General features: G+C 42.2%; 1 protein-coding gene across 1 annotated transcript in view; it reads left to right on the forward strand.

Annotated features, from left to right (window-relative positions):
* The window catches only part of Ttc39c (tetratricopeptide repeat domain 39C), a gene marked incomplete at its 5' end in the record, with an annotated part of 94421 nt that overhangs the window by 54496 nt on the left and 24967 nt on the right, over positions 1–14958 (forward strand). The window contains 2 exon segments of the mRNA XM_005372710.2: positions 1313–1667; positions 3243–3411. Of these exon segments, the coding sequence (XP_005372767.2) occupies positions 1313–1667; positions 3243–3411 (524 nt within the window).

Here is a 14958-nt window from a genome sequence, read left to right on the forward strand (position 1 = left end):
TTTTGTTTGTTTGTTTTTCTCCGGTACCAGGAACTGAACTCACGACCTTGCGCTTGCCAGGCAGGCACTTTGCCGCTGAGCTAAATCCCCAGCCCCGGGGTTGGAATTTTCTAATAACTTCAATTTTGCTATTTAGAGGGTTGGGAGTCTGGGACAGCTGATGTTTTCTGGTTTTGCGAGAGGGTCCAAGTAGTGGTATCATATTAGTAACAGTCCTTAGTGGATAAGCTCTCTTCCGTGCTTAAGAGGGAACTTTTTTTAACAGTGAATTTCCCACAGAAAACCCTTCCCTGAAGAAGTGGTGTTGGTGCACTGAGATAGCAACAGGTACATCAGCCCCTGGCCCCCTAATCTGAAGGTGAAAATATTCACAGGCAAGTGGACCGGATGGTGAGGGCTTGCCTGAGAGGTGCCAGTGGGGCCCACTGGGTGCTGGATCCCACATCTCACTTCCTATTCTTGAAGTCTTTTCTGTGCTGTTTTCAAGAGGGCTCTGCTAATAAATTGCGCTAAGAGGCAGTAAAAGAAGCTACTTTTAAAATAATCAGTTTTCACCCTGGGTGTGGGTAATCTTTTCACTGTGGATTTCTCTAGGCTGGGGCAGTGGGTGAACACCACTGTCACAGACCAAACAAAGCCATCCCAGTCGGGTAGGGTCCAGCCACACAGGAGATATGGGATGTAGGTAAGGTGGGTAATCTTTGCAATTCTGCATTTCACATGAATGACTTTCTTGGTAATAAACCGGTCACTTGTTTACCCAGTAGATATGAATTAATTCTTTTTGTTTGTTTGTCTTATTGTTTTTGGCAAAGATGCCTTGCTTGGTGACTGAGTATAAATTTAGCAGTGAACTAGACTAAGCTATTTCTCTTGGGGTATAAAAATACATACGTTGTTTAAAAAAAAGAAAAGTTTCGTAAGAAAACACCACAGTAATTCAGAGAAGTAGTGGAGGGTTTCACAGGAGACCTGCAGAAAATGTGGATTCAGTTGACTCCCCCAGCTTTCCTCCCTCCTGTATTGTGTACTGTGCCCAAGCTACTGCAGAGGGGCTTCCACCAATAATGAACAACTGTAATGAGAAAGAAGGCCTCATGACTCTTGTCAAACAGTCACACAGTTTGGTACAAGGAGATCAACAGCAAATAGGAAAGCACTATGAAGAAAACAAAGTGCAGTGATAGGTAATCATTTTAACGTTTTAAAAAAGTTTGATTTTCAGGTTGTTTTCCAGTATCCCTTATTAGTCAAGTACAAAGATCTCTGTGAATGCCTGTTTTTGAGTGCTCTTCTCCCCTTCTCTTTATAGCATACATAAAAGGTGGGTGGATCCTTAGGAAAGCCTGGAAGATTTACAATAAGTGCTACCTGGACATCAATGCCCTTCAGGAACTGTATCAGAAGAAGCTAACTGAAGAGCCCTTGACTTCTGATGCTGCAAATGATAATCACATTGTGGCTGAAGGGGTGACTGAGGAGTCCCTAAACAGACTGAAAGGTGCTGTGAGCTTTGGATATGGCCTTTTTCACCTTTGCATATCCATGGTGCCCCCAAACCTGCTCAAAATCATCAACCTGCTGGGTTTTCCTGGAGACCGCCTACAGGGGCTTTCTTCACTGATGTATGCAAGCGAAAGTAAGGACATGAAGGCCCCTTTAGCTACGTGAGTAGCTATATTGCAATGCTTTGGTAGATAATATAGTGTTGAAAGTAAGTAAAGGTCTTAAAGCTACAACCAGGACCATGTTCTGGGCTGGTGGCGGTGGTGTAAGCTGCATTAGTTAGACTACAAGACACGTTCTTTAGGACTCATGAGTCCTGTATTGTCACCAGGTAAAGTGACCTTATCATTTACCCTCCAGTGATTTTATATGCAGTCTTTGTGGCTTTGATCATAGTCACTGAGATGCATGATCATGATTTGGATTTATCAGATACAAGTTTGATAAGCCTTTTCTGTGGGTCTGAAATTTTTGTTCTTATAGAGAATCCTCGTATTGGATCATTGGCCTTGATGCCTTGATGTTTGTAGTTGGTCAGTTGGTCTGTTAACGTGTGGCTTGGATATTTTGTGCTATTCTATATGGGGTCATGTTACACTGTTAAGTGGAGGGGAACTGGTGTGACCATGCAGAGCAAAGACAAGTACCTGCTTTTACATAGGTTAAAACGATGTCATTTTACAAACTCAATCTGGCCAAGAACTACCATTTGTGATTTGAACAGTTTTATCAGCTACTAGCTGTTCTTTGTCTGACGTAACACTACTTGTCAAAATTTTTTAAAAAATTGTTGACATTGGAGAGAACCTTGGTAAGACATACTTCCACTCATCAGTACTGAGGAGTTAGGATGTTAACTCTTAATCAGTTGATTGTTATTTAAAAACCATAAATTTTTCGTTCGAAAAATATTTGTGCCCCCTAAACTCATTCTAATGGTCCATTATTCTTTGAATTAACAGATTTGTAGCTGATGATCATTCCTGTTTATATTTTAATATTATTTCATGCTTATCTGTGAGAAAGAAATGAGTGGAATTAATGTTAGTGTGATTTCTATAAGTGAACTGAATTTATGAGCACATTAGGTGTATATATTTACATGAACATATTTAGTGTGCAGGCTAAACATTTTTGTCTTTTCATTAATGCGGATCTCAGTGACTGTTCTGTTCACTAAGTTTATCCCAACATTTTTCCTTAATGAGTTTTAAGTAAGGAACTTTTAAATAGAAAGGACCTTTCATCTGTTCCTCTGACTTATTTTAACTTAATGTAATATAATTTGTGACTATGGGTTCTATATTTGAATTTGTATTCTGAGACACTCTGTAACTTTTGTAAGCACAAGAGAAAGTCACGTTTTTCTTTTACGAAAAGTAAAAGCTTTTATTACAAGGGGCAGTGAGTTCACAGTGACTGTGCATTGCTTTGATTCCTAAAGTGTCGAATTCAGGGATTTATATCAGTTTATCTTCAGCAGTCTACTTCCAAGGGGTAACAAAGCTGAATGCTTGTGTTGCCTCTTCTCACCTGATGGGAGTATGCTGATGTACATGTTGTGCCAGTTTTCCAAATACTGACAAAACTAATATGGGAAAGACTCTGATTTTAGTTCTTTGAAGACTGCATAGTAAGTCTTTCAGGAGTGTGGCGGGGGAGAGCACTTAATGCTGTGTCTGAAAAGGGGAAGAATCTACGAGTACCGCGCTCAAAGTCTGTCTTTCCCTCTGCAGACTAGCTCTCCTCTGGTACCACACCGTCGTCCGCCCATTTTTCGCCTTGGATGGCAGCGATAACAAAGCAGGCCTGGATGAAGCTAAGGAAATTCTTCTCAAAAAAGAAGCTGCGTATCCAAATTCTTCCCTCTTTATGTTTTTCAAGGGACGGATCCAGCGATTAGAGGTACAGTGCCTTCCTCGTCTTTTTAAAATAAAGCCGCTGATGATCACATCCCTGAGCGCTGCTTGGGGCCCAGCATGGCTGAGCCAAAATGTCGCAGGCCCAGGAACATGGAGTTCTTGTGCCTTCCACTGCATCACTCTGAGGAAGGCTCTTCCAGGAAGCCAGGGTGTTCGTCAGTTACCTTCTGTTCCAGGCTGTGGGCGAAGCAGGGGCGAGTCCTCATTGGTAATGAGACATGATTGGGGTGCTTGAAGCTAACAGCATATGAGCATTATTAAGTCACTTAGGTGGAGAACACACAATGCAATTTCTCCTCTCTGGGTTACTAATAAACTAGTTCTAAATTTTGATCTGAGCTAATAATTGACTTGGACAAAAGTCAGTACCTTAAATGTCAGAACAGCATCAGCTTTGAGATAATAGTAGCATTGTCATGTTTCAGGCGCTTCATTTGGCTGGGTGCTGGGCCAGGAGCTTTTCACGCACAGGCCCACTTGCTTTGCAGAGCAACCCTGAGCAGAGATAAAGCATAAGCTGCAGGTTATGTAGAGGAGATGGGTACCCAGAGGGAGTCCAAAACTTCTGACCTTTCCCAGCAACAAGCCTAGGAGTCCCTGTACAACACCAGAACTTGCCTGGCCTCTGGAGGCTTCCTCTTCTCCTTCCCCTGCTTGCTCACACCCATGAAAAAAATTACAAGAGAAAAGATTCTTCATATATATGAAGAAGGTGGCCCTTATGCTTTATTTTTCTCCTCCTCTTTGTTTCTCAGTTTCTTTCGAAAGTTGAGAAACAAAGTCTAGGGCTGAGGGTGGAGCTCCGTGGTGGAGCATTTGCCTAATGTGCGCAAGGCCCTGAGTTCAATCCCAAGTGCCACCTAAAAAGGTCTAGAAATAAAATATTTTTTTCCTATGTGCTTATGTATATTGGCTTCCTCTACTTCTTCTAGGAACTTTATTCCAGTACTTATTTCACTACCTTCCCTACCATCCTGAAAACGTGCAAATAACCCTTCACCCCATGCATGATTTCACGTGTACAACTTGCAAGGCACTGGGGATAAAGAGATGATTATAAAAAAAATCTGTACCTTAAACAATTTAATCCAGGCAAGGAAATATATATGAAACGAATTCTATTTATATACTGTTTTAAATATAATAATATACATGTGTCCAAGAGGGAGAGATGGCATTGATGAGAACCATTCTTAAACTCATGTCATACCAACCCATTCCTTACAAATACTTACCAGCAAATCCATTTGCGGTTTTAAGAGCAGCTGTCCTTGGGTTGAGCAGGCGCGCCTCCAGAACTTAGCTGCAGTGGTTTCCAGGAGCACCTCTGGAGATTCTTTTTTCTTTTGCTGAAGAATGATTTGTTTCATGAGCTCAAGGATGATTCACTCTTCCTCTTTCTTTTTTCTTTTCAACTTTCTTTCCCTTCCTCTCCCTTTCTTCTTCTTCAGGGCAGCTCTACAATTGTTTCTTTTTTCCATCATGAAGTGACTCCTTAAATCTGAAGAGCAGTTTTCTAATTTTAAATCTCAAAGCCCCCCGCATATGCATGTATATATGAAAATATATCTTAGCAACCATGGTAATAGTTGATCACTGGAACTGTATAGAAAGCTGACCAGGATTTGAATTATTTAAACCCATGTTTGAGTTATTTTTCCTTCTATTATCTTGAAATGGTTTTTCTTTGGATTCAAACTCAGGAGCCTTTGGTTGTATTTCTTCATTTCTTTCTCTTCCTCTTTACAAAGCATGGTTCTGATCCATCTCTTGTACAGTCAGGGAAGATTAGTTTCCTTTCAAGATCAGATGGTGGCCCTACTTGCAGGAAAAGATACTCAGGCTATTCCTATTAAATTTTTCTGTTCTCTTGAATTTGTGCACAAAGAAATAAGACTGTAGAAGGAAATTTTAAATAGACTAAGCCTTCATGCTCTACTGACTATTTCTGAACTGAACGTTGGGTATAGGAGGAGTACTTTCTTAGATTGAAACTTCTTAGAAAGCTAGCATTGTACATTTTGAGGTGCTTTGAATATCACAACGCAGGTTGAGCATCCCTAATCCAAATTCCAAAATGTTCCATAACGTGAAGCTTTTTGAGCCCCAACTTGATGCCACAGGTAGAAAATTACACACCTGACCTTATGTGATGGGTCTGAGTCACAACATAGAAGCACTGGAAGTGCTGTGTACAGTGACCTTCAGGCTGTGTGTATAAGTTGCATATGAAACACATAAGAACTTTAAGTTTAGACTCCACTCCCAAGATGCCGTATTATGTATGTGCATGGAGATAGATAGATAGACAGACAGACAGATAGATAGATCTGTTTATATATTTATATAGATATCTCCATACACAAATATTCCCAAATCCAAAACTCAAAGCACTTCTGGTCTCCGGCCTTCAGGTGAGGAATACTGAGCCTGTTCTAGATTCAGCGTTTAGCGGAGATTTGTTGCCTGGTGGTGAGAACCTAACCCTGAACATGGTGTGCAACACAGCGGTGTATGCTGAGGGCCACAGCACTGGGCGCTCATTAGAATCTCTTCCTTCTCTCCACTGATGAATGAACGCTTCACAGTATTTTGAAGGTGTTGAGCAGAAAAGTAAAATTTATATTTTGATATGCTTGCTGCTAAGTTAATTTTTCATTTTAAAATGAAAATGCTTAATTTTTACTTCAACATTTATCCTAAAAATATCCTTAATTTTTCATCAGTTCAAGTTTTTTCCCCCAAAAAACGTAACAGCCTCATGATTTTAGTTTGTGCCACAGTCCTGCCAGTAAGGGATGGAGCAATGCCAAAAGCTAGTGGGCCTTCACTGTTGCCAGGATAGTTCTAGAAGAAGGAACTTGCAACTCCTCAGAGGATTCTTACAGGTACAGTTTTTACATGTGTATACTTCTCATTGTGCCTCTAAGGTTTTGTTTGTTTGGTAGTACTGCGTACTGAACCCAGGACCTTTGTGCTGAGTACCTAGCCCTTTTTTTATTTTTCATTTTGAGATAGGGTCTTGCTGAATGGGTACGTTGCCTAGGCTGGACTGGAGCTTGGGATCCTCTTGCCTCAGCCTCCCAGAGTGCTGAGATTACAGAAGTGCACCATTGTGCCCAGCTTCCTTTCCTTTTAGAGAGTAGGTACTGGATGTTAGAACTCCTTTGCAGTGAAGTAGGTTGCTTACTTAAGTGGCTTGAAGGGAAAGGACATAAGATCTATTACTGTTCTTGTTTAATAACTGTAGGGACAAGCAAAATGTGGTGTTTATATTTAGCTCTTCCCAAAGGATGAAAAGATTTGAGCGCTTTCTTGAAATACGATTGCTGTTCTGAAGGTGCTCACACATCAGCATTTCACTACTGTTCCCGAGCCACAGTGGCAGAAGTTACTGGAAGATGGCACCCTTCATTTGCGGTTGAAGAACTCGGTCCCGGGAGCTGGGGTATGGCTTCTGTGACACCTCTGAAGCCCTGACTCTCCTGTGAAAGTGTGCAGGGCTCTGTTGGTGAATTTGCTTGCACAAACTCCTTCTCCGTGTCAGTTAGCATTTAGATGAGTGATCGAGGGCCCTAAGAGCTTTCTGTCAACACAGAGCGTGTGACACTCAGTTTCTTCAGAAACTGCCAGACTCTTTTACTGACATCTTTTAAAAAATATCTGCCAGTTTTAACTTTTTGCTCTTCATGTTTGCAGTATGTAACAGTTACATTCCCCGTGGGGAGTTGGTGTGTGGGGAAGCCAAACACGTTCAGCAGCAGCTTTGGTGTCAGCTTGCGCTCAAGACTGACTAGTTCACTGGAGGACCACCAATTTCCGCTTTTCTGTGATTGTTGTTTGTGCATCCCGTGCACTTGCCACTTTCGTCTGAGCAGGGAGGCCTTCTGCTTACCTTGCCCTTCATCATTTGGGACCACTCCACGTGGGAGGAGGGTGTTTGTAGTGGAGCTGCTCCTCTCCTGCACTTCCGTGAGCCTGGTTGTAGTGGCGTCACTCTTCTCTGCTGCTGTAGTCTCCCGTCATGTGGCTGTCGAATGCTGCGCCTCAGCTGGTGGGAGCAGGAAGAATTCTCCTCTGTCACCGCCTCCTCTTGTCCCCACTGAATCCTGCAGTGCCCCGCCCGAAGCCTCCACCGCCCAGCAGAGGTGTCCTTCCTCCCATTCTGGTCTAAGTCTTGGCCTCTCCTCTGGTCCTTCTCAGTTACTGTTACGGCATGTGGTGACCACTGTCGAAGTGACAGGTGTGATGGTAGTTGTGCACCTGTCTTAGTAATTTTTTTCTCGTTGCTGAGATAAAATACCCAATGCCCAAAATCAAGAAAGGAAAGGTTTATTTAGCTCGCAGTTTGTGGAGGTTTCAGTCCATATTCAGCTGGCTCCAAGGCAGAGTGGCATGGCACAGGAGCAGCAGTCCAAGGCAGTGGAAGACAGCAGAAGCAACAAGAGCAAAAGTGGGGAGAAGCAAGCCTCCTTCCCTACCTTGTATTGTATGCAGGCCATCCACTCCACACCATCTTTACACCCACACCATCTCTATGCCTTCCTTTTCCACAAGCTCAGGATGTTTACAAAGTAAGGATCCTGGCTCCCTGCTGAATTAAGCTTTTAAACTTCTCAAGTTGACACATTGTATCAAGCATTATAGCATCTTACTGAGTGCTTAAACCTGGGAGGTAGGGTATCAATTTTTCTTCTCTTCTTTTTTGGCAAAAAGAATTTATCTTGGTATTAAGAGCTGGCAATAAAGCTAGGGCTGTAATTGGCAAAATGGGTATGTGACTAGCTATAGGGGCTAATAGCATAACAGACATACTTACTCTTTCCTAAATTTATGTATTGCAAACAACTATTAGGTATTTGGTGCATGACTTATATTCTTAACTTTTAAATGTGAGCAGGTAGATAATTGGTTTTAGTTTTTGCATTAATTTTTATCCACTTAAACCTATACTAGTGTTAAGTCTATTCAGATGCAAGTGATTTTTTTTTTTTAAACCTCACCTTTTTTCTTTTTTGATACCAGGAATCAAACTCAGGACCTTGAACTTGCCAGGCAGGCACTTGTGCCACTGAGCTATATCCCTGGCCTTAGACAGAAGTGATTAATGAACCTTTTTTTTAAGTATTGGACATGGTGTATATTTTAATAAGCTGTTTTTATTTCTGTCTGGTCCTGTTTTCTTTAAGCAGTACATGTTTTTAAAATTTTTCTACTCTTTGGTTTTAACAACCTACTTTGCATTAATGTACATGTATGAAGTGTGAGCAAAGAAATAGGGCAAATGTCTAAAAACAGACATTACAGTAAAAGATACATTGCCATGAATCCCCCTCAGAATATCAAAATACTTGTCTTTACTTTGAACGCACTTGTCTCATTGTTCTTGGCATTTCCTGAAGCAGTTCTGAAAGTCCTCTTACATCAGAGTCTTCAACTGCACTTTCCTGGCTGCCTCAGTGTCCTGAATAGACTTAAAACATTTACTTTCCATGTCATTTTGACATTAGGGAAGAGTCAGAAGTCACACAGTGTCAAGTCGGGTGAATAGGTGGGAGAGGCCACTCGGTCGTGTCTTACGAGCTTGCCTTTCCCTTGGATGGCACGTGGCAGCAGCTTCACTGTAGCTGTGATCACACCTCATAAAGACACACAAGAGGACTTCCAGAGCTGCTTCAGAGAGTGGCAAGAATTACAGGACCAGTGCATTCAAAACAAGGGGGTTACTTTGAGGGGGATTAACAACAATGTGTCTTTTGCTGTAATAATTTTTAAAAATTTAAATATTCATATATGTTGATCACTGTGTGTGTGTATTTGGTTCTCTGAATATGCATATTTTCACATATTAAACGATACAATAAGTTAGTAGTGTAGTTAATTTTAATGTCTATCTCTAAATAAATGCCCAAATATTTGAATGACTGAAAGTAGTGATCTGCAAAGTTAATAAACATAGCCTAGTGAGGCTGCTGTTATGCAGCGATTTTTAGAACCTACTTTGAAACTGTCTTCTGAACTTGAGCCCCATAGTTGTGGATATCCTACGTGCTGACTTTTGAAAACCTTGGGTTTGGCTTTGTTGAAGAGAGAGAAGTCACATAGGGCCAAATCTGGTGAATAGTGTGGATGAGGACACTGTCAAGTTTTCACAGCCAGCTGAATGGTCTGCATCGAGCAGAAGACTGGCCCACAATGTGTATTGGTTGAACAAATAAGAAGAGGATGGCTTTCTAAGGAGAGTCCCTAACCAGATACTCTCAGCTTTCAGTATCCATGCGGGATTGATTCCGGGATCCCTTGTAGATATCAGAAGCTGTGGATGCCCTAGAGGCTTACATCCAGGGGTGTAGGATATGCATACGACTTCTGCATATCTCCTCACTTACATTAAGTGATCACTGAGGTTAAGTAGAGTACTTATATACCTAGGACCATGTAAATGCTATGTAAATCATTGGGGAGCATATTGTTTGAGGAATAATGATAAGAAAAAAGCCTATCCATGTGTAGTGTGTACCGATACAATTCTGTGTTTAATATTTTTGCCAATTTATGTTTGATCAGATCTGCAGATGGAAAGCCTGCAGGTGTGGAACGCATGGATACAGACAGCTAGCTGTATTTAAACTCTTCATGCTGGCTAAAGAATGAGTTTCTTTTTTTTAGAGTCAACACTTTTATTTCAAGGATGTCTTTTAACAAGCTGAATTAGCCAGGTGTGGTGGTGGATGTCCATAATTCAGAGGCTGAGGCAGGAGGATCCCAAGTTTAAACCCAGCCTGGGCAACTTCAGGCGATCCTGTCTCAAAAAAAATAAATAAACAGAATAAAATAGGGCTGGGGAAGGCCCTGGGTACAATCCCCAGTACTGCCAAAATAGCAACAAGAAGAGTTTAATTACACCTCACAAGTTTGCCTGGCAGGGCCCTTCACTGAAACTCTCCGATGCACCCACCGTCACTTCAGTGGGGACAGAATGGAGGTTTGCACAAGACTGGAAGCCATACAGAAGGTGCCACAGTGAACTTTGTCTTGTTTGTGTCACATGCACATGTATGTCTTCTGCACAGGCGGACAGAGAAACAGCGCATGGGTCTGGCTGTGGCCTGTGCTGTGAGGGAGCCCCAGATCCATGAGCTCTGCAGTCTGTCAGAGCTGAGGCTTGAACAGTTTCTGTAAAGAGCAGTGCCTTCTGCCATGGACAAGGACCAGCTAGACCTGGCTGCTTCTGCAACCTTCCTGTGCCAGGTTTTCTTGCTGGCAGCTGCTGTATTTATTTTTCTGTGCCTACCTGCAGCTGCTCTATTCTCCTGCCTGGCCCTTCCTGCTGAGGAAGGCAGAGTGCTGGGGGCGCCCTCCCCCCGCCCCCAGGGACTGCTCTGATGGTCTGCCTTTCCTTCGGGGCACCCTGTGTCCTGGTTCCTCCCAGGTGGGTGGGTCTCTCTGTTCCCTCCAGGGTTTGTGGGGAGGTGGGGCGGGGGCGGGCCCCATCTCTGCACCTGCCGCCCACTGGGCTTTTAGGTGTCATCATCTGGGGTGGAGTGGGGCTTTCAAAACCTTGCTGTACTGGTTCTCCACTGTACTTCTATTAAGATAAAATTATATTTTTCATCAGTGCCTACAAATAACTGGGAGCTGTGTCATTCTGTAGCCCATCATGGGTTGCAGCAGGGACAGAAAGTGAACCTGGAGCCCTGGGGTGATTTATTTACCAGACAGAGGAAAGAGGAGGAGGCCTGCGGGCCCCAGGAGCAGGGAACTGTGCTGGAGGACCCAGATAGGGCAGGCTTTCTCTGCTGGTGAAGGGCACCCCGGCCTCCTGCATTTGCATAGCACGCCTTGACAGCATGATGTAATGTTGTTATTTATGGGAGCGGGGAAAAGGCAACTGCAGGAAGAGAAATAATTCCCTGAAGGTCTGTTAATTGTAGTCTTTTCTTCCTGCAGCCTACGTGGTTCTCTTAATTACTTTAAGAACCAAAAAATAGGTTTGCTGTTTATTCTTAGAAGCACAGAAAATGAGGGATTGATTTGATCTGATGCAGGGGAGATGGAGGGTGTACTTTTCTTCACTTCCCAGTGAGATAAATCCATATTGTGGGGTTTAAAGACTGTTCACTGGAATGAGAAGATAATAGCAACCCAGACTGCTAAGAAGTAAAACCCACTTGCTGTTCTTTTAACCCTCTCTCTGCAGGTTGTGGGGTTGGCAAGCAGGTAAAAGGCTAATGCTGAGCTTAGCCTAAGCTCCCTAAGTGCGCCTGGGCAGATGAGCTTTCCCTAGCCTGCGTCAGCCCCAAGGGCAGGGGTGAAGCGCACCATCTCTCCCAGGTCGTCCTTGATAGCCAAAACCACTTTGATGCTCAGCATTAGCCCTGAACTGCACGTAAGTGAGCATTGTGGTCACGGACTCCCTTCTGAGGCTGGGGGGACAAGGAGAGTCTCGCTGTAGAACACATACATCATCGTGTAAGATGTTAAGCAACTTCTTGTACATAAGCGCCCATCACTGGTTAAATTCTAAGTGAATTCACTTGAAATTATTTTGTGACCTTGAATAGAAACACACCTGAGATTCTATGTACTTTGTTTCCAAATCTTACGTTTGCATGCATTTGTATCATTTTTATAAATAACTGACTTGCAAGCTGGCTGTTTAGATATCCATTTGCCGACAATGTGATATTTCCCTCTTGCTGCAAAGTTATTGTTGGGATATTTAGCTATCACCGATACCAATTGCTATAATAAATATCGTAGCATAATTTTCTTTTCTCTCTCTCTCTTGAGCTTCCTTGCATTATAGCTCCACGGAAATCATTAGGATCAAAGAATATGAACAGCTGTGTTGTTCTAGTTACATGATGAGAGATCATCCTCAAGGAATAGTAGGCCGGAGTACAGCCACTCATTATTTTGTGCATGATGTCAGCGTCAGTATTTTGGCCCATAGTTTTATGTATTATTTTTTTATGTCCACAATGATGCAGATTAAAGCAGCTTAAAGATGGTTCTTAAAGAATTACTGAAAAGACATCTCAGGTCATGTCTCCTGAGACTCAGGAGGGCTGGATGGCAGTACTTCCCTCATGGAGTTACAGGTCTCTATCAAAATCCCAATACAGCCCTTATAAGAATCCCGGCTTGGGCTCTGGGAGTATAGCTCAGTGGTGGGACACTTGCCTACCATGCTCGAGGGCCTTGATTTGATCAGCAGCACTACCCTCCCCCTCATATCACAGCTTGCTTTTTTTGCAGAAACTGCAACAAGATTCCCAAGAATAGCCAAGATAGTTGTAAAAGAGGAAAGTCAGAAGACTCAGACTCCCAGTCTCAACACTTACTGCAAAGTAGTCAAGACTGTCACACTGGCATAAGAATGTGCATATAGATCAGTGAGAGCTGAGAAGGAAACCTCACATATATAATCAGTGGACTTCGGACAAGGGCACTAAGACAAATCAGTGGCAGAAAACAGTCTCAACAAACGATGCTGGAACAACTGAAGACTCATGCGAAAGTGCTCGTTGCACCTTTATCTCCCATTAGACATAGAATTAACTAAAAATGGATCCTAGCCCTAAATGTACGACCTACAAGCCTTCCTGGTTGCCCTCACGGGTACAAAGAAGACTGAAGCACCCTCAGGCCTCCTTTCTGTGAGCACCAATCCCATTCACGGAGGGCACCACCCTCATGCCCTCCCAAAGCTTCCGGCTCCTGACCATAGCACACTGAGGTACAGGACTTCAACCTGGGAATTCTGAGAGACACAAACATTCTGTCCATTCATTATTAGCAAATAACACACACACACACACACACACACACACACACACACACACACACACTTAAATGTGAATGTAAAGATTCAGGGAGCTTGTCGTTATTAGGCTTTGGAAATAAACCTCATTTATTTCTAAGGAGTTGGTTTACAGAATCTTTTTAATATTTTAGAGAAATCTAAGTGTTTAAACTGTGATATCAGACATTTAGAAGAATTCTATAGCTTTGCTGTTAAGTAATGTTTTAAAGTCAATTCTTTAATAACTTATTTCTTCTGTTTTAATATATATACTTATTATCACATCAGTCTCAGTTTTATATTGTAGTTTTCTGTTTTCACTATTTGTTTTTATTGTAGTGATACTGGGGCTCAAATACGTGGACCTTTGCACAGAAACTGGGTGTTGCTCAGTTGCCCAGGCTAGGCTCAAATCTTGTAATCCTCCTGCCTCAGCCTCCCAGAGTGCTGAGATTGCAGGCACGTACCACCACACCAAGTTCCAATTCCTGCTTTTTAAACATATAACTGAATGCTGTTCTTAAGTTTGTAAAAAAGTAATATCTTTAACATACTAATTTATGTTTTCTTAATTATATGACTGGGATTCTCTTATTGGATTTTAGATTTTGGATTCTCGTTGCTTTTTAGAAAGATTTGCTTTTTATCATTTTATTATCATTTTGTTTCTAGTTTTCCTTAAATTTCTTCATCCATATTTAATTGTACTTGATGCAGAGATATTATTTCCCATTGCCTTTTGGGGCCGTGTTTATCCTTGCTCTTCCTGGTTTCTGTTTCTGCTTGTATGCTTCCAAGAATACTTCTGCTTGGTATCAGATTTAAAAGATGGTCTTCATGTTTCACTGTTTTTCTGTTGTTGTGAATGTTATTTCCACGTATCTGTCCCGTACATGTCCCAATTCTTTGTGACTCTTCACTTTCCTAGTGCTAGTAAGTATATAGTAAACTCCCATTCTGGGGATGAGGATAATACAGAGTCCCGTTTGGGAAAATAGCATTCTCCATGTCTGCCTACCCTTCAAAACTCATTTGTAAAATCGTATATTTTCTCATAGTATCATATTGAATTCCTGTTAGTTTTGCTTTTATGATATTTTTATACTTTAATTGTTTTATTTTTTAACTGATAATAAGAATTAAAAGTTACATACTTATGGGACATTGCATGATGTTTCCGTATATATATATATATATATATATATATATATATATATATTCCTCATGTAGTATTTATATCAGGTTAGACACAGCCCTCAAACATTTATCATTTCTGTGTGGCGGACGCTTTCAAAGTTCTTTCTTCTAACTTTTTGAGATAAGCATGTGTTAGTCAGCTTTCCATTGTTGTGACAGGATACATTTTTAAAAAAAACAGCGTGAAGGAGGAAAGATTTCCTTGGGCTCACAGTTCCAGAGGCTTCAAGTGGGCTCCGTTGCTTCAGGCCTGTGGTGAGGCAGAAGCATCATGGCGGAAGGGCGTGGCAGGGGAAAGCTGCTTAACCATGGCAGCCGTGGGAAGCAGAAGGGACTAGGGAGTGGTCACTAGGGATGAGATATACCCATAAAGGCACACCCCATCCCACCCTACTTCTGCTAGCGGGCCCTACCCCCCAGTGGCCCATTCAGCTATGTACTCACCAGTGGTTCACATCCACATCTGAAATTGGCACTCTGTGATCCAGTCACCTGTCTAGGGCCATTGAGAACACTGCTACGTTG

The sequence above is a fragment of the Chinchilla lanigera genome, unplaced genomic scaffold (genome assembly GCF_000276665.1).
Source record: "Chinchilla lanigera isolate Chin_1 unplaced genomic scaffold, ChiLan1.0 scaffold00001, whole genome shotgun sequence".
NCBI lineage: Eukaryota > Metazoa > Chordata > Mammalia > Rodentia > Chinchillidae > Chinchilla > Chinchilla lanigera.